The following is a 25423-nucleotide window of genomic DNA, read 5'->3' as shown; positions in this document are numbered from 1 at the left end:
AGCTGTTAAAATGCTTTAAAAACAATAAGCTTCACGTCACAAATATTAGTATATGCATTTGAAAAACGAGTGAATGGAGACAGAGATGTTAAGTGATTGCCAACGTATCACAAAAAAAGCAGTGTTAAAACTAGAATCTGGTCTACACCTAAAAATTAGATCAAGCTAGTTACATCACCAAAGGCTGTGAAAAATGTGGTGAGCTATGCAACCTAGTTAGGTCTACCTAACTCACACTGTAGAATCAGCTTGATCTACGGAAGAGTTCTTTCGGCAACTACCTAACACCTCTCAGAGAGGAGGATTAGGCAGAAAACCCCCTTCCATTGATGTAGGAAACGTCTACACTACGCCGCTACAGTGACACAGCTGCAGTTCCGTAGCTATGCTGCTGTAGACACTGTAGCATGCACATATCCTGGGAATAAAACTCAAGAGTAAAATGATTAAGAAAATCATGTGTGTCGGTCTTTCTTTTTCTTTCTCCTGAAGAAAATTTTGACTAGATTTTGGCTGATAATTTTCAGTGTTTGTGTTTTTTTTTTTTTTTTTTAATGATAAATCCAAATTTTGGAAGAGAACAAATACTTTCCACAAAAACATTCATTTTGCTCATAATTTAATTTTTCTTCAAAAAAAAAAAGGTTAGATGGCATTTTTTCAAACAGCCCTACTTGAGCGTCCTGCCTCTGTGTCTCCTACTCCAAGTAGGATTCCCAATGAGGGACTCTAGGGCCCCATGTATGCTGTAAATACTGTTTTATGTAAAATAACTAGGTAATTAGAGGGTGACCTCCTTATCTACCCAGTCACAACAAACAAATGAACTGTGTCTGCACCTAGCTAATTTGCAACATAAACAAGTGTCAACAGTGTTTGTTCAGCCACATCTATCATGCTGCCTAACCAAACTGGCTGTGGCACATAATGGGAATATCAGGGCAGTTATCCTATCTTGCCTCTGGAAGGGATCAAATGCTCAGAGGACATGCAGCGTTAGCTGCCACAGTTATTAACAGTATATTAATTAAAGTATGCAAGTAGGTGCATTTTAAAGTAAGTCATCCCCTATAGTCTTGTGTACACTAGGAAAATCATATTTGGAGCCAACTTTGTCACTAACTGGTGTGATATAGCAAGGGCGGAAAGCAGTAGGAGAGTGGTTTATTAGTACCCTAGATGGCATAGCAGGAATTTATGATTGCGGTCTCTCTTTCTTGCCTTTGTACAAGGCTAAGAGGGAAACATTGGCTACTTTGACAACTTTGAAGCGAACACCAGGAATGTTACCAACAGCGTGACCTTTCCGACCAAAGCCAGCGACTAGAACTTCATCGTTTTCCTCAATGAAGTTCAAACAACCGTCATTAGGAACAAAGGCTTTTATTTTCTTGCCGTTCTTGATCAGCTGAACTCTGACACATTTCCTGATGGCAGAACTGGGCTGTTTAGCCTCTACACCAACTTTTTCCAGAACAATTCCCTTGGCATGGGAAGCTCCTCCAAAGGGGTTGGCTTTCAGGGCAGTACCCAAGTGGGCCGCCTTGTATTGCTTGTCATTCCATTTCTGATCACGACGGTGGCTGCGAAGCTTTCTCACGGTGTGAAGCCCACGGCACTTACCCATGGCGCTGGTCACGCTGCTGCTGGGGAGGTATGTAAGCCTCAGAATGCTCAGGGCTCTGTTCCCCGCAGATTAGCCAGAGTAATTAGAGGGCAGTTAGGACCAGCTGAGGCCAATTAAGGCCCTGTCAGGTGCCTGATAAAAACCCTCTGCTCCAGACAGACAGGGTGTGAGGTGGAAGTGTGCCATCCTATGTGGAGGAGCGCAGAGTTGTGTGGAGGAGCAGAGAGGAGTACAGAGAAAGGTACTGGGCCCAGGAGGGAGAAGTTTGCCCAAGCAGGACACTGATACTGCCCCAGGCACGGAGGGCTGGGTAAGGAAGCCCAGCCCCAGGCAGCCAGGGAGCAGGGCCTGAGGAGCTAGAAGGACAGAGGGGGGAAATTAGCCCAGGGGAAAGACTGCAGCTCTGAATATGGTGCCAATAGCACAAAGCTGCCACTCATAGGGCTCCTGGGCTGGGACCCGGAGGAGAAGGTGGGCCTGCGTCCATACTCCCCTCCCTGAGGAGATGGGGTAACTGGTGACATCCTGACCCACTACGAGAGACAAAAGTGTGAGACCCACTAGGGTGAAGCCAGCTATCTGCCACACTGCTTACAAACTCAGTTGGAAGTTAAAGCAGTGTAGCTGAACCATTGCTGCCAGTGATATAATTACTAGTGGAAAGAGGGCTGTCACATGTTTTTACTACTCTCTCCCTCATTGCCCTCTGAGAAGTGAGTTTTCATGACCCAATGATAAAAGCACCTAAGCTTTATCTACACTGGCCCTTACACCATGGATAGTTTCAGTGCAGCTGCACCATTGCAGAAAAACAGACACTCATTTTCCTGGTGTACACAAGATCATAGCGGATAGCCTATTTAAAAATGTACCTACTTGCTCCTCCTTTTAATTGCTTTTCTTGTTGCATAACTGTCATGGTCCCTTAGCATTCCACTTTGCACCAGTTTAGATTCTTATCCTCACTGTGACAAATTCAGATGTGATGTGTAAAGGGATGTAAATAGAGTTGCCATCTATTGAAGATTTCCCATGATTGTTCCTTTTTTGAGGTAGCTGTTCTGGGAAATCTGCAAGGGTGCTCACTACACACTGACTGCTAGCTGTCTTGTTTTATGAGCTCAGGACCATCCTGTATGTCCCAATTTTTTTTACCTCAGAGGTACCAACCCTAAGTGTAAGTTACAGATCAGTCAGTGAGTACGAGTTTAGGAGAATAACAGAATTTGAGCCTAAATTAGTGTAATTTACACACTCAAGGGACTGGTAGAAGGTTTAATGTACAGCAATTTAGAATCACATCTGAATTTGACCCACTTCATCCCTGAAGTCTGAGTACTATGAAATTGCATTTGACTCACAGGAATGCATAGCAAACATTACAGTGGCACTGAAACTGGACTTTTGTACCAGGCTAAAGCATGGTGGGAATGTCTATAACACGTGAAATGAGAAATGAGCAATGCAGAGTGAGTATGGGAGATCTCTGAGAGTGTGGCTACAATATTTACAGGACTGAAGAAACTGTATCAAATGTTTTAGTACAGTTTCAGGGCTGTATTTAATAGCATATTAAATTTAGGTTGGTTTGGCCCCCTGCTAATATTGCTGAATCATAATTGGTGTGAATAGTTTTCTAGTAGCACCTATGGGCCAATTTTCAAAACTGGGCACTTAAACTGAACATGCAAATGGACACTTCCCAGGAAGCCTGTAATGCTTTCCAAATAATAACACTTTGTACTTTTTAGGTCTCCTTCCATCAGATGATCTCAAGGCACTTTGCAGCCATTAATGATCTAAGCTTCATAACATCCCTGTGAAAAAAGAAATGCTATTATTCCTGTTACACAAATGGTATTAGAACTATAAAACAAAAGATTAATAAAGGTGGGGGTAGTTACTTGCAGCTATTTAGTGGCATCATGAGGAGCAGGAGAATTAGTGAACTGTCGAAGCATTTACATGATTAAAAACTGATATCTTCTTGTTATTGATTATATTGATATTCAATTATTTATTTAGTGGGAAGTAGGGGGAGAAATAGCAAAAATTTCCCATTCTACATTTTTTCGTATTTCTAAAGATTCAATAATTGCGCTTCCAAAATATACATTTGTCTTCTCCATGCCTCATATTATCACTTATTAGCTCTTATAGGTATCATTGGCTGCCCGATGCTTTCCATTAAAATACCTTTTTTTTCAGTTCCTTATAATTTTGCCGAAATCTTAACTTTTTCAGCTGAAATTTTCCATGCTGGGTGTCTGCCATTGACTGAATTGTTCTTAGAAAAAATAATTAATCCATTTTTCAGGACAAGGTTAGGGAAAAATATGTTGTTTTGCCCATGCGGAAATATTGTGACACCTTGAAGTCTTGGACCAGGGACTTAATTTGACAGGAGTCACCTTGGTGTCAGGGAAGTGCCTTTTACTGTCCCTGTAAAAATCTACTGAAATGAGACCCAATTATGAGCCTCTGAAAAATTCAGTTCACACAGTCAGTAGAAACTTAGAATTTGACAACTAAATTCTCTGAAGATTCCAATAACTGAGAATGCTCCAGCCGAGGGCTGTGGGGGAAAAAGCAAGAATTTCCTTTGAATTGAATTGCATCTTCCTTGAACCAGGGACTGCTGTGGCTCCTGGCACAAGAACTAAGAGCAGGGAGACTGTGCTCTCAAAGCTCCACCCGGTATCACCCGGGCATGAGAAGGCAGAGGGCTGAGAAATTGGTGAGGAGTAGGGATTACAGAAATCAAGGAATAGGGAGGAGCAGAGACCAACATAGAGGATGAAAACAGACTACTGCAGTTGGTTGCTCTGTTAGCTGAGGATATGGCTACATTGCAAAGAAGAACCCACAGCACAAAGTCTCAAAGCCCCAGTCAATTGACAGTGCAGACATTCCCATTCCCACAGTGCAGACATTCCAAGACCATCCCCTCTTGTCAGGTTTCAGAGCTCAGGTCCCAGCCTCAGCCCAAATGTCTATACTGCTATTTTTTTAGCCCTGCAGCCCAAGCCCCGTGAGCTTGAGTCAGTTAATCAAGGCTTGGTGTTGCAGGTTTTTCTTTGCAGTGTAGACATATACCTTAAAGTGGTAGAGCTTGTTGGGGGTCTTATGTAATGATATAATTAAGTTTAATTCTTAAAATTCTTAAGTATAATATGTTTCTTATGTAATGATCTAATTAAACTGTTTCAAATGCATATGAACAAGAGGTCTGAATTAATTCAGGCATTTCCTAACTTCTGAGTGCTTGAGTTTGCAACCTTAACGTATTTTTAATGTAGTTTTTTAATATAATGTTACAGCATAATGTTCTACTTCAGCCTATAACTAACCATTTCTGGAGCATTCCTCTTCTAAGAATTTCACAAATAAATCACTGATGCATCTTTTGAAATGACAGCTATTCTTTCCAATATGTACTAATATATAGTATTAATTCTATAAAAGATGTAAGTGAAGCTCTTTCATAAATGAAGCTCTTGCATCAACATAAGTGCTCCATCGTGTGCAGTTTATGTCAAGCTGGTGTTGTAAGCATGATGTCTTTCACACTTGGTTTTTGAATAGTAACATAAGTAAAGAATTCTAATTAACTGATTAAATTATTTGGCCATAGATAATATTAGCAACTGTGTTTTGCTTGTTTGGTTTTGAAAGAAACCAGGATGTCTTTTATCACCTACCTTTTTAGGATTAGCTCAGTATGTAAAATTGTTGTATGATCTCACCAGGGAAAGAAACTCATTGTGTTTCACATTCCACATTGTGGAATTAGATTTTTCAGACTATATTAGTAAGGTAATATGGATCCCTACAAAAAAAGGAGATTATATTTGGTGGGTTTTGAGTGTTTGTTTTACATCCGTAAATAGATATGTTCAAGGAAGCACTTGGAGAACTAGTTTTGGGGTCTCTAATTGAAAAATTAAAAAAAAAGTTGTCCCTTTCAGTTGATATTTTTACCCATTGATTCATGTGGGAAATTATTTTATTGCTATTAGAGCTGTAGCTATCTTGCCAGAATGGAAAATATTCCATCTGCATCACTAGGATGGGTTTTATATACCAAGGGAAATGTAAGTATTTTGCAGCAGTACACATAGCTAGTACTTTTGATCAGACCTTCCTTTATTCCTAAAATTAATTACCTGAAATGCATTTAATTGGGTAGTTTGAGCTAACATAAAAATACCTTTAAAATAAGTTTTGTGTTCAAACTTAAATACTTAACATTGTTTTGGATTTGTGACGAGTCATTCATTATCAGTTAATGGCATCATAAACCTCATTGGCAAATTGAGAACTTGCTTGTCTGAAGGCACTTGACATTTAACCTTAAGTCTTGAATGCCCAAATAATCTGATTTTGTCACAACAGCATGTTTCTTGTCATGCTTTATTGCTCAGTCAGATAAACATGGCAAGAGCTAAAGCCATCACAAAGTGCTTATCTAATAGAATGATTAACTGCCCAGTTATCTCTGTGGGTATCTAAGATACATTTAAAAAGAACAGAGAGAAATTAAAATTCACAAATGTTGTGACAGTCTAACTGTAAATCAAATAGCTGCTTTAGCAATGAGTTTGAGCAAACTCTTCAGAAATGGAATTATTGGTGCGAGGAAAGATTATTCATTTTTTTTGTCATGGCTGACTCTACCTTTCTGTGTCCAGGGACATTATTATTTTTTCTAATCTTCACCTTTGGTGATATTCAGAGTTGGGTTAAGGGCTTGCAAGAGATTTATTTGCTGATCTGTGCTACTCCTGAAGTAGCTTCATATAAATGTATTTGAACTGAGAACAAAACATGATTCTACATGATTCTAGCTGTCTGTTTAGTAAATGTGGGACATATGATCTAAACGAGTGGTTCTCAACATTTTTGGCTCGAGGGCCACAGATATCATTTTTACAACCCTGAAAGGCCCCTGGTCTACGCCAGCAACACACATCCCCCAACGGCAGCCAGACAGAAGGAGTTCAGCAAGGAGGCTACCTTCTGGCTGCAGCAGGGAAACCACATGTGTCCTGTAGCCCCATGTGCTCCACCTAGATCCCTAGGCAGTGGCTCCCTTCTGCAACCAGAGGGATGGAAGATCAGTGTTCCCTGCTCCCTCTGGCTCCAGCAGGGACCCAAATGCCTAGGGACCCAGGCGGAGTGTTTTGCTATACTCCCTGCTACAGCCAGGGGGAGGAGAGCACTGATCTCCAGTGGCATACCAAGAATGGGACGGGGGGGAACGGACCCGGCTCCCGAGTGCCAGCCTGTGTGGGGGCACTGGGCCGGCCTTTCCCAGGCTGGGGGGTGAGGCCACCCAGTCCGAGCTGGTGGCTGCGCTGTGGGGCTGGAGCGGTGGGTAAGTGCAGGGTGCCAGGCTGGCCGTTCATGGGGGGAAGGAGGCTGAGGGGCGCCCCCGTGCCTGCGTATCATGAAGGGCCAGCCTGGCCCCTCCAGGCCAGGGGGTGAGGCCTCCCCCAGATGAGCAGGCACCGGGCTGCGGAGATGGAGCGGGAGAGGTGGGCGCCACATGGCAGGTAAGTTGGGGGGCGTGGGCAACAGAGCAAGGCCTTCATTTGCGCCCACCCTCAAGTCCCGCCCACCCCCACTGCAGGTACAGATTCCCTCTCCACAGGGCAGTTGGGGGGCAACGCTGGAACCCCTCCTGCCCCGTGCAGGAGGGCATAAATGTAGGCTTGGCTCCCATAGATCCACAGTATGCCACTGCTGATCTCCCGTCCCTTTGGCTGCAGCAACTCTTGTAGCCCTGTGGCAACGTGCTTCTCCGAGGTCCTTAGGCAGAAGCGCCCTTCTGCAACCAGTGGGAGGGGAGCGGCGGGCCACTTTGAAAGACCCCGCAGCCCACAAGTTGGGAACCACTGATCTAAACTGTTGGTGATATTCTATCTCAGGCATCGGTGGGCCTTAGAGTTGTGTATGCTGTGTCCAAAGGTCATTTATTTATAGGAATGTAGAAAATGTCAGATTTCTTTCCCATTGCAATGTTTCTGTCTGGGTCAGTGACTATGGTAGTAGAGAATCTAAGTCATCAAGGCAGGATCTCATCTTAGACAATAGTGAAATTTATGGTTTAGAACAAGGGTAGCCCACAAACGCAATTTCTTATTTTGCACTTATTCTGCTCCAGTGTAGAGGGAAAATCAGTGTCAAACTTGAATAGATCCAGGCACCTTAGTTTCACAAATAGTCCAGAACAGATATCTGAGATTCTCAATTGTCTTTTTCCTTTCTTCTCCCTCTGTGCGGCTTGTCTGCTCCAGAGACTCCTATTGTCCTTTCAGATATTCTCCTTGATCTCTCTCTTATTCTCTTTCCCTGTAACAGGGACTATATTTCTGTCAGGTTCTTTCTGCTCTTTGTGGAGTAAATCTAAACCCTGCTTCTTTGGCTACGGAATCCCCCTTCCAGCAGAACCTACTTAGTTCTGCTAAGCAAGTGAGGGAGTTGGATTTTAGGGGCAGAGGAGGGTGGCATGGGTGGCGGCATCTACAACTGTGGAGTCTCTTTGTCTGGAAGTATACAAGAGGCAGATAGTGGAGAGGCACACTGGGTTGAGCAAAGGGCAGGGGAAGAACCAGATCAGTCACCACCATCACCATACAGATCATCCAGACCTCCCTGTTTTAGGATCATATTGGGCATCTATAAGAATACTTCAGTCATGGGGCTAAAATAACTTTCACAGAGTTCCTCTACAGCCTCATTCACTCCCTGCCCATCCCTTCATATCTACCCAGTACTCAGATTAGCTATTTGGGCTTAAAATTTTCCCCTAAGGTTCCACTCCTCCTCCGTCCATGGCTTCTTTGTTTTTCTCTTCTCCTTTTTCTATAGCTCCAGTCCTTATTCTAGGCCCGTCTTACTTTTTCGGGTATGTCTACACTGCAGCTCACAGCATCTTTCCCAGAGCAGGTACACAGAAACACACTAGTTCTGCTTGAGGTAGTGCACTAAAAATAGCAGTGTGGCCATAGCAACATAGGGTAGCTGCTTGAGTATATACCCTGGGGGTTGGGTTGCTAGCCCAAGTCACTCCCCTGTAGCAGTGGCCACACAGCTATTTTTAATATGCTAGCTCAAACAGAGCTAGCATGTGTCTGCCTGTGCTGGGAAACACGTTCCCAGCTACAGAGTAGATTTACTCTTAGTGGCCTTCTCCTACCAGCCCAGATCTCAAAGCACTTCTTATTGCCACTTACCCATCCTGCATTTCCATTTTTACACCACTCCCCATGGAAAATCACTTCTTCTGCACTCAGTACACAATTTGGATTGTTTTCAGCTGTGTTGATTAGTCTGTATTGTACCTATTGTATTGTATTGTATATTGTAGCAGTATCTAAAGCTCTGATCCCCTCAAAAATACAAAAAGGATTCACTTATTCCAGACATTAAGGTACATTTCAAAAGCTGCACATGGTAGTTTGAATAAATTTACAAAAATACTCCAGTGTGTTCCCTCATCACCACTAAAAACTGAATGCAGTGGTTCAGCAAAGGTAGTATCTGTGCTATCATTAGAACCAACAGAACTGTAAAAAGGCAAATAAACTTCCTTACTGAGTAATGGTTCTTTCACAGTCTGTCTCTTCTGGAGTCTGGACTATTAACTTAAATTGTACTTTTCAGGAGGAGAAATCTGATTTAGGTCTTAGCATCCATTAAATCAGATCTCCCTATCAAGGTAAAAGATCTTTTAAGTGATAATATGATTGAAAGAGAAAACTGTTTGATTTCATAGTGATTGAATCAACACATTTGCAGTCAAGGAGCTAGATGGCCTAGGTTTTTGAGTGTTATTGATTTACTTCTTTAACAAAACTACATTGTAATTAGAAGTATTTTTCACTAGTATCCAGTTTTTATACCACAGATATAGTTTTATAATGCTTTTAACAAGCTCTCTTCAAGTGAACTAGTCTTCTGTTTGCTTGTGCTCTGCAGTAATTTTCTGTTATCATTTGAAGTATTCACAATCTCAAGTTTAGTAAATTTCAAAATGTAGTATTTTATTAAATAGTTATGTTATGTTTCATAAATAATGAAAGTATGCAAGGATTGAAATGTCTATTGCCTTTATCTTTACACAGGCTGGAACAAACAAACCCAAATATAGGTTAAGAGCTCATTCCTTATAGATCTCTTTATCTTGGTGTGATGTCTACCAGACATTTGCTGCCCCCTGCTGGACGCTCCACCACCTTGGTGCACCCCAACTGAAAGTGTCTTTTTGGAGAAAAATGGCAGCAAGAGCAGACCTCCAGTATCAATCAAGAGAGGCCACCCAGTATCATCTGCTCCCAGAAGCAACAATAATTGGCCCTCCAGCAGCTAGAAGGGCTTGGAGGAGGCAGAAACCAGTTAGGGCCCAGCAGGCAAGATACAAAAAGGTAGCTTTTTCTTCTAAGGGGCAGTTCTGAGTGCAGCTAGAACAAGGGAGGAAGTATTTCCACATCTTAACTCAAGAAACTTGGCCTGCTCAGTGGCCTAGTTCTGACTACACTTCTAGGCTGGATCAGCAAATGGCTGCTGTTTGTTACAGAATTGAAAAACCTTCAGGTGGTCATTTTTAGTTAAATTTCAGTTTATTGCTGTAAAATGAAGGGAATCTTACTTTTACAAGACATCCCCTGGCTTAGGCAAACCCATGACAGTCAGGCTAAAACTTCAAAAATCTGATGCTTTATTTTTCATGTGAGGAAGCCAGAATAGCTATTAGATGTTAACAATCTACTGTTTTCTGGACCAAAACATAGAAAACTCTATATAATTTTCTTAATGTTTACTATTACTATTTAACATAGCACTTAAGGGTGTGATGCATTTTCCAAAGCCAAACTCAGAGTCAGTCCTGGAGAGCTTACACTCTAAATTAATCATATTTACACAAGACATTGAGTGGCATACAAGCCAATAGTGGTATAGAAAGAGATAAAGGAATATAAGCTTATGGGGTTGCTCTGTTATAGTAAGAATCATATGAGTTCATAGATTTTTCTTTTAGCAAATTATTTTAAGTGTTTTATTGTTTAAAGGGAATCAGAGGATCTTTGTTTGAGGAACTGGGGAAAAGTGAGTTTTGAGGAGGCATTTGAAAACATCAAGAGAGGTTGATGAGACTGCAGGATCAAGGAGATGAAGAGGATGATGGGAGAAAGGAAGGGAGGTGCTTATGGGAGAAGGGTAATATAGGAGTATAGAGACAGGTGCATAAGTGGCTGATTGAATGACCCAAAGAGGAATCCCATGATTAGATGTAGGTAGGGATCAGAGCTGGGCAGAACTTGGTAAATAAGAATGAGAAAGTTGAAATTGATGCATAGTAGGATCCAGGTCCAGAGAAGGGACTTGTAAAGGGAGGGGTGTGTGTGAGATCTGGTCAGAATAACAGTCAAGGAAGGTGAATTTGGCAATCATTTTGGACAGATTAACAGGAAGGAGCGAGGCAAGCATTATAAAGACTAAAGAGCAAAAAGAGGCTGTAGTAACTAACGTGGCAGATTGTCAAAGGTTTTTGGGAGGAGTGGTGGAAAGAAAGATATATTTTGGAAATGTGACGGAAGAAGTTGTAGGATTTAACAAAAACCTATATGTAGGGAGTAAATAAAAGCGAAGAATCAAGTATGGCTTGTAAGGTTGTGAACCTGGGGAACGTGAAGACAGGACAGGGAAGGAAGGTTTTGCATGAAGATGGAGAGTTCTAAGGAGGCTTGTATCTCAGATGTCACTGATCTGATTTTATTATTCTGATTCGGATTATTTTATATGTGGGTGGGGTATGTGTGTGTATGTGTGTATGCAGTCACAGACATGGGAGTGGAATGTTGGCCCCCAGTGATCTTCATGGTGAGGTGCATTCCTTCTCTCTTATGGCTTGCAAAGATTTTCTTGTGGTACAGAAGTGTTGTAAGAGTATCTCTGCAGCTTGGAGATCTCCAGATACTTGCTAGGTGGGTGTGACAGAGTAGAGGGGATAAACCCCTCAGTTGTCTCTGTTGGCCATGGCCCAAGGGGCTGGAGCAGGTGCAGGACTGATTAGGCTGAGTCAGAGCCAGGAGTAAATAGGTGAACTGGAACAGCTGGTGACCTGGTCAGAGGGATGTATAGGCCAGGGCAGGAAACAAGGGGGAGAGGCGTGGTCAAGCAGGGCAGGAGGAGGCTGTTTGTCAGACTGCCTGGTGGGAAGCAGGGCCCTGAGCCTCAGAGCCCCTAGGATATCTGGGGCAGGAGTGGGGACTTAACTGTGAGCACTGTAAATAAACAAGCATGGGTGACTGCAAACACAATGCTGTGGTGAGTCTTTTGTGGAGTCCTGAACACCAGGGGAGCAGAACCTGGGGGAAAGCAGAGGGCCAGGCAAGGTGGACCGCTACAGTGAGTGGGATTTGGGAAGGGGGTCTCCACATTCTCTAAATCATCTGATTCCCATGTATATAGCTCTCCTGCTATGATCTTGATTAAGAAGCAGTTACTTGACTATCATGGTATCACAGAATCATAGGTCCCTTCCAGCTCTACATTTCTATCACCCATCCTCCACTATTTGGAATTTACTGAGTAACTAATCTATTAACTGAAGTGAGAAAAAGATGAAGTGGTATCAGGCACACATGCTGACAGGTGTCCTGTTGATGGCCACCCACTGAACTGCTTGTGATGGGGATGCAAGCCTCTGGATTCCTAGAAGTTTTAAACCCCTAGGGCCTGAATGTCACCCAGTCTCTACCCAATCTTGGGGTCTCTGTGCATGCTCTCAGAGCACAGACCTTATGACTAACACTCCATTCTAAGAACTGGAGTCCACTGTCCAGCTGTGTAACCTCTTTGAGTTCAGTGCTGACCCTCATGGATGCCTCTGTAGTTAAACACATCTTTTCTCAGAACACCACCTCAGAGTGTGAAACTTCTGGTTTACAGTTTCTCTCTGGAGGCACACAGTAGTTGTGAAACATCTCTCTCTCTCTCTCTCTTTGCCCAGAGTCCAACCCCATTGCTTTTTCACTTATGCTCTTTTATTTAATCCTATAAAGCACCAGAGGGTATACATTTAGAAAACAGTGAATGTCCTAAGCATAGTTCCCCTTACTAGCTCACCCTTTCCTTGGGAGTCTTTGGGGACCATCAGTATCCAGGAAGGAAGAAAAGCAGGTAGAATTTCCTCTGCCTCATGGATGTTGTTACATACTGAATGGTTTCTCCCTCATGGATTCTTCTTCCCCAGCTCCTGTGACCTTGCTTTCTCCTGCCCAATTCTTCCTCTTTCTGTGTGACTCTCTAATTTATATGAATCCCTTTCAACATCTGACTTCATTTGTTCTGTTTCTGATAAATTTTCACTGGTTCTGCTTTCTCATCTTGAGCAAAGTATCTATATGGTTCATTCAAAGCACTGTCATTAACATTAAGTACCTTCCCATTGTCCTCAGTCTGAGGAAGACATGCTTTTTCAGACTGGTAATACATCGCAGCATTCGTGGTACAGCAATTTTCGTAGTAAACCTCATAATGTCAGTGTCAACCAGAATTCCAAAGGACTGGTCTACACTTACCTTAAAATTTGGTGGCAGTTGACAGGAGTTACTCAAGCTACACAGGGTAGCTTGCGTAACTCCCATCGACTTCTTAACTTCTGTTGTACGTGGCGTCTTCACTGTGCTGCGCTACTTGAGGGGGTAGTTTTACCAAGTCAACTTCTGGATCGATTGAGTGGGTCTTCACTGACTGTTCAGTCAATCTGGATAGATCAATCTGACGGTGGCAAATTTGCCGGTGTCAGTGAAGACATATTCTCAGTTTGTATAGACAGATTCACAAATCATCAGAGGAGAGAGATGGAAAAATCTTGTAAAGGATTCTGCATCTTCTGATACTCCAGCAATTTCACTTTTATAGGGTTCTCTTTTACTTGTTTTCATTAGTTGGAAATAAATGTAAAATAAGTTTATTCACTGAGTCTGTTTTCCATTTTTTTTTTTTTTATGGGAAGGTATTTCCTCTGCTTTCAATGTATTTTCTGATTCCCCTTCCTAAATAGAGGCCAAGGGAAATGGACAAGAATAGTTACAAAGGGCGAAAATGTACATTACTGTACTTACATAATAGCATGTAAAATAAATACGAGAGTAGAATAAAAGCAAGAATAGAGTTTTGCTGCTGGTTAATATTATGTCTCAGCTGAATAGAAATGCTGGTAAGGGATCTTCTAAAGGTGGTTTATTATGAATGTTAGCCATATGACTAATTAATTATATTTCCATTTAAACCTCAGCAGTTAGAAGGGTTAATAAAATTCTCAGGCAGTTTTATATGGGAAGTGTATATGATGAAAATAGTCTTAGATGAATATACTTCTGCATTATTGAGCTCATATTACTGAGTGTCCTGTGGGAGATGACTAAAAAAAGTGAAGAAATTATAAAAGCTGAAAATGCACTTAAATACAAATTACCTTAAAGTGAATCAATGTGTATCATTTTAAACACCCAAGTACCAAAAAGATGTCAACATAGTTCAGGGAATCCAGAAAACATCAACAGAAATAATTAAGGAACTTAAAAAAAGGACTTAAAGGAAAGATTGTGTGTGTGAAAGTATGTGTAGTTTAGCTGGATGACCAGTAAGAAGAGGCATGATGCCAGTATTCAAGTACTTGATAAGTGCAAACCTCAAGAAGGAAAATTTTCTTCTGGTCACCTGAGTGTTATATTTAGGAGTAATGGGATGAAATTGTGCCCCCCAAAACCCCCAACCTAATAGAGAGGTCTATCAGAGTGTGGAAAGTCTCCTTAGATAAATAATGGAAATCCTTTTACTTGATTCATTTGAATACTAGCCTTGACAAAACCTTTGGGAAGATACTGTAGGGAACAATTCTGCATTAGCAGGGGGATGAAAAGATCTAATAGGTCTTCCCCCCCTTATCTCCCCCCCCTTTTTTTTGTTGTTCTATGAAAGACCATGGAATGGCCACCACATGAAAATACAGGCCAGGATATTCCAACTCCATTTTTCTTTCCTGTAAAATTTAAGCCATTCATCATTTTATGAAAAAAAACCCCTATTCATTAGAGTTTTCTATCTGAATATTCTTTTAAATTGTCATTAGTTTTTCATCTACCACTGAACTGGTTTGTTCAAGATTTAAAGGAGCGTGGTTTTTCTGTGACAGCTGCAGTCGTTTCAATGCACAATGTCATGAAAGGACAGAATAATGAAAATATAAAAAGCAAAGCTTGTTGCATATGTATGGCTTATGAATAGCTCAGTCTAAATTTTGTCAATTTGTGAAGTCTAAAATACAGTTGAGATTACATCACATTTACCCTTCAACTCTTGTAAGAGAAGAGAAATACACAATGAACCCTTGTTTTAAAAAAACTTGTCATCTCCTCCCTCCCCTTTTCAACTATTTTTTCTTGTAGTGGCCTACATTTTAGCTGTGCTTACAATAACTAATCTATGGGATCTGAGGTAACATTTATCAATCATGACAAAGTAAACCACATCTGGAGTGCTCAGTTGCCTCAAATATAATCCATCAAGTGTACGAAGTAGGAAAATAACTCCATTCTTCTTTTAAGGCCATTCATTAAATTAAACACACAACAGAAATTCAGTCCTGTTGAAAACAATGGATTTGATATTGACCACATAATGCAGTAGGTTGCCTGTTGAAGAAATTAAACAATGTGCAGACTATTCACGCTGTTTTAGCATTCACCTAACCACTTCTGAGTATTTAAATATTGTGTAAGCCTATATGAAAATCCTTCAAGGAGATTGATAGCTATATACAAGTACCACACTCATCCCAGTGCAGAAAACTTTAGCAAATAAAAATCAATCTCTTTAGTTCAATTTTTTAGTTTCTAAAATGTGAATTTGTCTGCACATAAATAGTGAATAATTTAGAATAAATATAGTTTTTGTTTTCCAGAAAACATATAAATGTTGTTCAGATTAGGTTAATACATATACAAAAATATTTATGTGCATTTTTGTTTATACTGTGCAGTGTAAATAATCCACTCACTACAAATCGAAAAAAATAGCAACAAATGTAAAAAGCATCACCAGTGAATTTATGCTAATGGTTTCCAATTTCAAAACTAACTCTTCCACTTGCAATTCGCTGTCTTTCAAATGGGAGGCAACACATTGAAAAAATGCAGGACCAAGAGGAAAACAGTATACAACAGTGAAAATATATTTTTGTTAAAATAATCATGCCTAAAGCTGGGAGCCCATACTGAACTGCTGCCTAGCTCATCGGTCCCCAGTCTGTAGCTGTGCATGGGATTCTTCCATCCTAAGTGGTGGATTCTGCACTTGTCTTTGTTGAACCTCATCAGATTTCTTTTGGCCCAATTTGTCTAGGTCACTCTGTATCCTATCCCTACCTTCCAGGGTATCTACCACTCCCTCTAGCTTAGTGTCATCTTCAAACTCGCTGAGGGTGCAATCTATCCCATCCTCCAGATCATTAATGAAGATGTTGAACAAAACTGACCCCTGGGGCACTCCGCTAGTGACCGGCTGCCAGCTAGACATGGAGCCATTGATCACTACCTGTTGAGCCCAATGATCTAGCCAGCTCTCTATCCATTTTATAGTCCATTCATTCAACCTATACTTCTTTAACTTGCTGATAAGAATACTGTGGAAGACTGTATCAAAAGCTTTGCTAAAGTCAAGGTATACAGTTTGGTCTGCTGCATTAAGATATACAAAAGCAAACATTGCCGCATTTGATGAGGTCTGAGTGAACCCATCAGATTAAAAGAAGAAATTATACAAAACCCAACACAAATCTGAGAACTTTTCAAAAATTTTTGTCTTTTTCCCCCTCCTACATTTTTGCAGGCCTTTGTACTTGTGTCCGGGACCAGAAGCCAAATTACCAAAACATCACAAGTAGAGCTCTTCTTCCACTATTTCTGTCCTTGCTGAAACCATGCAGCACCAATTATTTTACGAGAAAACATGACATTACCAAATTCCCATTCTGATTACCAGGACAAAGAGGTTTGATTAAACAGTCAAACTTCTGGATGCTGTATTTTATCTCCAAATGTTTTGTGACTCATCTCTCACTCTATGTGAAATTTCAACATATGTTAGAGTAACTTCTGATGATTGTGAGGACAACTGTGTTATTTTTACAGCACCATAAATGTGAACAGTTCCTCCTCCAAAAACTTACAATCTAGTGGCTCAGCCCTGTGAAGTTTTTACATAGTAATTATTTGCACGAGGAGTCCCATTGATTTGAATACTCAGTAATATAACCCCTATAAGATTGGACCTTATGATTGGACTCAATTGGTAGTGTATTTGCATTCATAGGTCACACTTACAAATGCTATTTTCTTCTTATGGGCTGAGAGCATCAGATTTCAAAGTTTCATTTAAATCCTTTTTGTGTGTTCAACGTTTAAAATAGTTGTCAAATATTCACAGATTCATAGATTCCAAGGCCAGATGGGACTATTGTGGTCATCTAGTCTGAAGTCCTGTCTAACATTTTTCATAGAATTTCCCCAAAATAATGTACAATCTTGATTTTAAAATTGTCAGTGATAGAGAAACCACCACGACACTTGGTAAAGTGTTCCAATGGTTAATTATCCTCACTGTCAAAAATTTACACCTTATTTTCAGTCTGAATTTGTCTAGCATCAACTTGCAGCCATTGAATTGTATTATACCTTTGTTTGCTAGACTGAAGACCCCATTATTAAATATTTGTTCACCATGTAGGTGCTTCGAGATTGTAATCAAGTCACCCTTTAACCTTCTCTTCATTAAGCAAAATAGATCGAACTTTTTGGGGATCTCACTGTAAGGCATATTTTCTAATCCTTTAATTATTCTTGTGGCTCTTCTCTTAACTCTCTCCATTTTATCAACATCCTTCTTGAATTGTGGGCCCCAGAACTGGACACAGCATTCCAACAGCAGTCACACCAGTGCCAAATATAGAAGCAAAAACACGTTGCTACAATTACTCGAGATGCTCCTGTTTATGCATCCCAGGATCACATAAGCTGTTTTGATTACAGTATCACACTGGGAGCTCATGTTCAGCTGATTATCCATCACAACGCTCAAATCGTTTTCAGAGTCACTGGTTCCCAGAATGGAGTCCCCCATCCTGTATGTATGTAGTATACTCTTTGTTCCTAAATGTTTACATTTACACTCAACCATATTAAAACACACACAGTTTGCTTGCACCCAGTTTACTAAGTGATGAAGATCGCTCTGAATTAGTGAACTGTCTTTTTTCATTATTTATCACTCTCCCAGTTTTTATGTCACCTGCAAACTTTATCAGTGATGATTTTATTTTCTTCCAGGTCATTGATAAGTATGTTAAATAGCGTAGGGCCAAGAACCAATCCTTGTGAGATCCCACTAGAATGACGATTCTCCATTACAAAAATTATGTTTTGAGACCTACCACTTAGCCAGTTTTTAAAGTGTGCCATGTTAATTATATATTCTAGTTTTTAATCAAAATGTTATGAGGTACTAAGTTAAATGCCTTACAGAAGTCTAAGTATATTACATCAACACTTTATCAGTCAAACTTGTAGTTTCATCAAAAAATATCCAGTTGGTTTGACAGAATGTATTTTCCATAAACCCATGCTGATTTGCATTAATTATATTACTCTCCTTTAATTTTTTTTTAATTGAGTCCTGTATCTGACACTCTATTATGTTGCCCAAGATTGATATCAGACTTCCAGGCTTATAATTACCTGGGTCATCCTATTTACCCTTTTTAAAAATTGTTACAACACTAGCTTTCTTCCAGTCTTCTGAACCTTTCCCAGTGATCTAAGACTTATTGAAAAATCAATATTAAGGGTCCAGGGAGCTACTCAGTCAGCTCTCTTAAAACTCTTGGATGCAAATTATCTGCACCTGCTGATTTAAAAATATCTGGGCATTAGTAGCTTCTGTTTAACATACATCAGCAATACTAGTGGAATGGAAAGAGTGTTATCACCATATGATGAGATTACATCATCTGTTTTTCCTCCCAATAGAGAACAGAAATATCTATTGAACATAAGAACATAACATAAGTACAGCCATACTGGATCAGACCAATGTTCCATCTAGCCCAGTATCCTGGCACCGACAGTGGCCATTGTCAGATGTCTCAGAGACAATGAACAGAACAGGGCAATTCTGAGTGATCCATCCCATCATCTAGTCCCAGCTTCTGACAGCTGGAGGGTTAGACACACCTAGGGCATGGTATTGCATCCCTGACCATCTTGGCAAATAGCCATTGATGGACTTTGAATTTATCTAATTTTTTTTTTAACCCAGTTATATTTTTGGCCTTCATAGCATCCAGATATTTCTCCTTATGCCCTTTTGCTTCTCTTATCAATTTTTTACAATTCCTAAATTCTGATTTATCTTTACTCTATTTGTCATATATCATTTTTTCCCTAGCTGCTTTCATTTTCCTTCTAAACCTGGTCTGGTTTTGTTTTTCTAATACCAGCTCAGCCTTTTTCCTCAGGGGTGTGATTGGGGCTTTTCGGGCATCTAGTAAGGTGTTCTTAAATAACTCCCAATTATCATTCACATGTGAATATGGCTTTAGCTTTAAAAAACTTATTGTGAAGTATTTTTTTTAACAGTAGATAAGCTTCACATCAGGTTTGAAAATTATGTACATTTACATGCATTTCTTAATCAAGAGAGTGTTGTGTAATTATTTTAATGGGAAGCTGAAAGACCTTGTCTTAATTTACCAAAGTTTTCTTTTCACTGAGCTTTCATTGTACTTCAATCTGCTAAAATTCAGTCATTTCCACCAATCGTTCCATTTCCTCTTGAGAAAATTGGCTCTTTCTTGCCTTGTTATATGTGGCATTTGTCTGGACTCTATCTTGGGGGCTGATGGCAGAGGAAGTAAAAGTGACAAATATAGCATTCTGCCTTTGCGTTGTTCTGTATTATAGTTTGTATATTTTTAGTGCAATCAGCCTATAATATTTTACTTACTCTCTTTGCATAATTAGTTTACTTTAAAATTTAGGAAATAAAATCCAAGACTTATACAGGTAAAACAAATTTACACATGCATTGTCTTCCTCTGATCATGTTAAACATAAGTAGTTGTTAATAATCATTTTTATGTAGCTGCCTTTTCAAAGCAATGGATATATTCAGCCTTGGTAAAAAGCAGCACTTGTAAGCACTTTTTCATATAGTTGTTAATTTTTATCTTCACAACACACAGTCTGTATTTTTCAGTACTGCGAACCTGGGGGAAAACCTTTGGTTTAAGTATTTGTTGTTTCTTGGAGCAAAAAGGGGCCGCCGAAGCTCCCTTATATGTTGTAATTCCTCAGTGAGAGTTGCAGTTGGCATTCTGCATAGATTTGTGTTTCTGAGCAGATCATTTGTGACTGACATGGGCTTCTATACAAGGTATAAACTCTAGAAAAGATGCCAGTGATCGGTTTTTTGGTGCAGAAGGATTTTTTTTTCTTTTTTAAACTGTAGGTTTACTCATCAAATTTGTGCTAAAGTATATGTTTTGTAGCAAGTAATATGACTCTAGTCACTTCCACCAAACAGAAACAGAAATCTGATTTGTGAATATCTTTACAAAATATAATCTGTTGTTCAACCCACATAGCTAAGTGAAATTTCCCGAAGATTAGTATTCAGAGATAAGAGAATTCACATTTAGAATGTAATTGTCAGCCTTTGTTATTATCCAGCTGTCAGATGAAAAACTACTTTCTGTTTGCTAAAGATGTAGGAATGGACTTAAGCGTATTTCAGTAACCAATCTATAAATCCAAGTCTATTATATGTCTACGTTTTAAAACCAAGTCTAGCTTTTTTTTTTTTTTTTTTTTTGTTCTTGCTAAAATTACCGTTTTTGTGAGTTGGAACGCTCTATCTTGATGTGGTTTATTACACTGAGAGGAGAGAGCTGTCATCAGCAATTAATTCTTCCAAATGTCACAGGAATAAAACACACAACCTTGACCGAAAAAAAATGTTTTCAGCTTTTTTAACTGTTAAATGGAAACTGAAATGTTGTGAAAGAAACATTGTAGGGGTAAAAATCAGATTCTAGCAAAAAATCCTCTCTCTGAGCACAGGTAAGCCTGATTCTCATTTGCACTAAAAGGATATGTCCATGCAGCATCTGGGTAGTGTAACATCTAGTTTGGATAAATAAACACACACTAGCTCCGCTTAAGCTAGCACCTAAAAATAGCAGTGTGTGAATGCAGTGGCAAAAGCAGCAGCTTGGACTAGATGCCTGAATGCAATCCTGCTCATCCCTCCGGGAATGTACTTGGGTAGCTAGTCTAAGCCACTGCCTGTGCCACTGCAGTCACACTGCTATTTTTAGGCACTAGTTTGAGCAGAGTTAGTGCATGTACCACTGCCTGAACTAGGAATTCTGACGCTTCTAAACTGCTGTGTAGACATAACCTAATGCTACTTTGGCAGTGTGAAGGGACCCTAAACTGGGTGTAAATATAACGGGGTCCATCCTGCAATCATATCCATAAGGATGGACTCTTGTGCCCAGGTAGAGGTTGGCTGACTTCAGTAGGACTCCATGTAGATACGAGTGTCTGCCTATGGAGATTCCTTTGTGGAACTGGGGACTGTCTCGTTTATTTTTACAAAATTTTGTTATAATAGGATACAGTCTTCACAGTATTCCCTTTCTTTTATTTCTTCCTTGTCCCTTCTCTTTCTCTTCCTACAAAATGATTAGCTAAGATCTATCTAAAAAATCACAGAGAATTTTTTTTTTACTAAAGGAAAAGCTTGTGTGATTTATTATTGTTACTTGGCTTTCTGTAGGCTTTAAAAATATTATTTTATACTTTGCATTTACTGGATAAAACAGAGAGAGTCCTGTGGCACCTTAAAGACGAACAAATTTATTTGGGCATAAGCTTTTGTGGGCAGAAACCCACTTCGTCGGATGCATGAAGTGGAAACTTCCGTTTGGTAGGTATATATACACATGCAAGGATGGGTGAGTTACATCACAGTGAGGAGGGTGAGTGTTAAAGAGGTAAATTCAATCAGGGTGGATGAGGCCATTCACAACAGTTGATGAGAAGGTGTGAATGTCAAAAAAGGGCATATTATTTTTTGTAGTGGGCTAGCCACTCCGTCTATATTCAGACCTAGTCTGATAGTGTTAAGTTTGCTCATGAGTTCCAGCTCTGCAGTTTCACACTGGAATTTGCTTCTGAAGTTTTTTGTTGAAGTATGGCAACTTTCAAGTCTGTTACTGAATGTCCAGGGAGATTGAAGTGCTCTCCTACTGTTTTTTGAATGTTACCATTCCTGATGTCTGATTTGTGTCAATTTATTCTTTGCATAGAGACAGTCTGGTTTGTCCAATGTACATGGCAGAGGGGCATTGTTGGCATATGATGGCATATATTATATTAGTAGATGTGCAGGTGAATGAGCTCCTTATGGTGTGGCTGATGTGGTTAGGACCTGTGATGGTGTCACTTGAGTAGATATGCAGGCAGAGTTGGCAATGGGTTTTGTTGCAAGGATACATTCCTGGTTTAATGTTTCTATTGTATGGTGTGCAGCTGCTGGTGAGTATTTGCTTCAGATTGCGGGGCTGTCTGTAAGCGAGGACTGGCCTGCTTCCCAGGGTTTGTGAGAGTGAGGGATTGTCTTCCAGGATAGGTTGTAGATCCTTGATGTGTTGGAGAGGTTTTAGCTGGAGGCTGTAGGTGATGGCCAGTGGTGGTTCTGTCGTTTTCCTTGTTGGGTCTGTCCTGTAGTAGGTGATTTCTGGTACCCGTATGGCCCTGTCAATCTGTTTCTTCACTTCCCTAGGTGGATATTGTAGTTTTAAGAATGCTTGATAGAGATCCTGTAAGTGTTTGTCTCTGTCTAAGGGATTGGAGCAAATGCGGTTGTATCTTAGGGCTTGGCTGTAGACAATGGATTGTGTGGTGTGTCCTGGGTGAAAGCTGGAGACATGTAGGTACATATAGCAGACGGTGGGTTTTCGGTATAAGGTGGTGTTTATGTGGCCATCACTTATTTGCACTGTAATGTCCAGGAAGTGGATTTCTTGTGTGGATTGGTCCAGACTAAGGTTGATGGTGGGGTGAAAATTGTTGAAATCCCAGTGGAATTCTTTGAGGGAGTCTTTTCCATGGGTCCAGATGATGAAAATGTTATCAATATAGTGTAGGTAGAGGGGGAGCACTTTGGGATGAGAGTTGAGGAAGCGTTGTTCTAAGTCAGCCATGAAAATGTTTGCATACTGTGGGGCCATGCGGATATCCATAGCCGTGCTGCTGACTTGAAGGTATAAATCATCTTCAAATCTGAAATGGTTGTGGGTGAGGACAAAGTCACAAAGTTCAGCTATCAGGTGTGCTGTGTCATTATCGGAGATACTGTTCCTAATTCCTAGTAGTCCATCTTTGTGTGACTATTTGTAGACTGTTTGTAGACTGCTAGTAGTCCATCTTTGTGTGACTTACTGTTTGTGTGACTTACTGTTTGTGTGACTTACTGTTTGTGTTTGTGTGACTTACTGTTCCTAATTGCTAGTAGTCCATCTTTGTGTGAAATTGGTGTAGAGAGCTTCTACATCCATAGTGGCTAGAATGGTGTTTTCTGGAAGATCACCAATGGATTGTAGTTTTCTCAGGAAGTCGATGGTATCCTGAAGATAGCTGGGAGTACTAGTAGCATAGGGCCTGAGGAGAGAGTCCACATAGCCTGATAATCCTGCTGTAAGAGTGCCAATGCCCGAGCTAATGGCGTGGCCAGGATTCTTGGGTTTGTGGATTTTGGGTAGCAGATAGAATATCCCTGGTCAGGGCTCTAGGGGTGTATCTGTGTAGATTTGTTCCTGTACTTTTTCAGGGAGTTTCATGAGCAGATGCTGTAGTTTCTTTTGGTATTCCTGAGTGGGATCAGAGGACAGTGGCCTGTAGAATGTGGTGTTGGAGAGTTGTCTAGTGGCTTCCTGTTCGTAATCCAACCTATTCATGATGACTGTCGCACCTACTTTGTCAGCCTCTTTGATTATAATGTCAGAGTTGTTTTTGAGGCTGTGGATGGTGTTGCATTCTGCACGGCTGAGGTTATAGGGCAAGTGATGCTGCTTGTCTACAATTTCAGGTTGTGCACGTCAGCGGATGCATTCTATGTAAAATTCTAGTCTGTGGTTTTGACCATCAGGAGGAGTCCATGCAGAGTTCTTCTTCTCGTAGCATTGGTGGGAAGGTATCTGAGGATTAGTGTGCTGTTCAATGGTGTGGTGGAAATATTCCTTCAGTCGGAAACGGCAAAAGTAGGCTTCCAGGTCACCACAGAATTGTATCATGAGTGTGGGGATGGTGGGGCAGAAAAAGAGTCCCCGAGATATAACAGACTCTTCTCTCGGGTTAAGTGTGTAGCTGGATAGATTTACAATATTGTTGGGTGAGTTAAAAGTATCACTGTTGTGGTCCCTTGTAGCATGTAGGAGTTTAGATAGGTTAGTGTCCTTTTCTGCTGTAGAGAAGCAAAGTGTGTGTTGTAAATGGTCTGTCTTATCTTAGTAAAGATAAGCCATCTGGAAGTTTATGTGGAGATTTGTTTTTTTATGAGAGTCTCCACTATTGAGAGCTCTTTCTTGATCATCTTCCGTTTGCTGTACAGGATGCTGATCAGTAGTTTTTTTGAGAATGTGTGACATAATCTTTCACTATGGTCTGTGTAGTATGTTGATCATTGTGGATTTTTCACCTTCAGTCCATTTGGTATAATGTCCATTTGTTTTCACCTGGAAAGGAAGATGATGTCTGTTTGTATCTGTGCAAGTTTTTTCATGAATCTGGTACATTTCCATTTATTGGATAGTTACTTTTGCTACTTTTTGTTTTGTAGATATTTAATCAACTTTAAAAGTTCTATCTTATACACAAAACATAGTTTTGGAATCTGCAGCTTTGAAGACCTAACTCTGATGTAGGCTTATTACTAACTCTTTAGAACAACATATGTAAAAAATAGATTTTCTATCTTGGGGTGAGACTTGTAAAAATGTATTAAAAATTCACTCTAGAGTAAATATCTTTTCAGTTGCTATGTATGAAAGAATCTGTGCTTCCCTCTACTGTTAGGGTTCACAGGAGCACAAGTTCATGCAAATATTGACCAAATGTGGCAAGATTCCTTCCTACCCGCCAACTTGGTGGCAGTTCCTCCATAATCTTGCTATGCCTTTGTGAGGAGTGGACTTAGTGGGAGAGTTTTTATAGGGCTGCTCCATTTAGGCTGGTTGCAGCAGTATACTAGGGAGCACTGAATTGGTTGAAGATCAGACAATGTGTCATTCATTGCACTCTGCCCTTTCCCATCTCTGGCACCTTTCCTTTCTCCAGATTCTCTCACATGGAGGGTGAGGAGCAGGTGACATTGAGCCAGCTATGTTAGCTCTATGCTGAGGAATCCCTTTTGTCAGGGGGAACCTTCATCTCCTGTTTAAGCACAGCTTTCTAGTTGAGGACCTGGTCTTCACAGATCAGGTCAATAATTCCCTTCCTACAACGATAGTTACGGTTGACTTTAAACAAACAAACAAAGGGTCCTTTTCAAACTCTGCAAAATGGAAACAACTCTGAAATGTCAATTATTTAAAAAAAAATTCCAAAATGTTTCATGGTTATTTTTTTCAGAAGTCAATAATACAAGGCATAAAGATGGTCAGTT

At 40.3% G+C, this 25423-nt stretch overlaps 2 protein-coding genes across 2 annotated transcripts in view; one reads left to right on the top strand and one right to left on the bottom strand.

Moving 5' to 3' along the window:
- Nucleotides 1-25423, top strand: part of PTPRD (protein tyrosine phosphatase receptor type D) — a 1886025-nt gene that overhangs the window by 405103 nt on the left and 1455499 nt on the right. The gene's annotated exons all lie outside the window — the stretch shown is intronic.
- LOC137156524 (small ribosomal subunit protein uS12-like) lies at nt 1169-1627 on the bottom strand. Its single transcript, XM_067553433.1, has one exon. It carries the CDS (start codon nt 1625-1627, stop codon nt 1196-1198), a length of 432 nt encoding a protein of 143 aa, XP_067409534.1. The 3' UTR covers nt 1169-1195.

The sequence above is a fragment of the Emydura macquarii genome, unplaced genomic scaffold (assembly GCF_026122565.2).
Source record: "Emydura macquarii macquarii isolate MOO-44397 ecotype Brisbane River unplaced genomic scaffold, CSIRO-AGI_Emac_v2 contig_1451, whole genome shotgun sequence".
Lineage (NCBI taxonomy): Eukaryota > Metazoa > Chordata > Testudines > Chelidae > Emydura > Emydura macquarii.
Note: the sequence above shows the minus strand (reverse complement) of the source record. Positions and strands in the feature narration are given on the sequence as shown.

Coding starts and splice junctions, on each gene's coding strand:
- LOC137156524 (XM_067553433.1), bottom strand. CDS start 1,627: ATGGGTAAGTGCCGTGGGCTTCACACCGTGAGAAAGCTTCGCAGCCAC.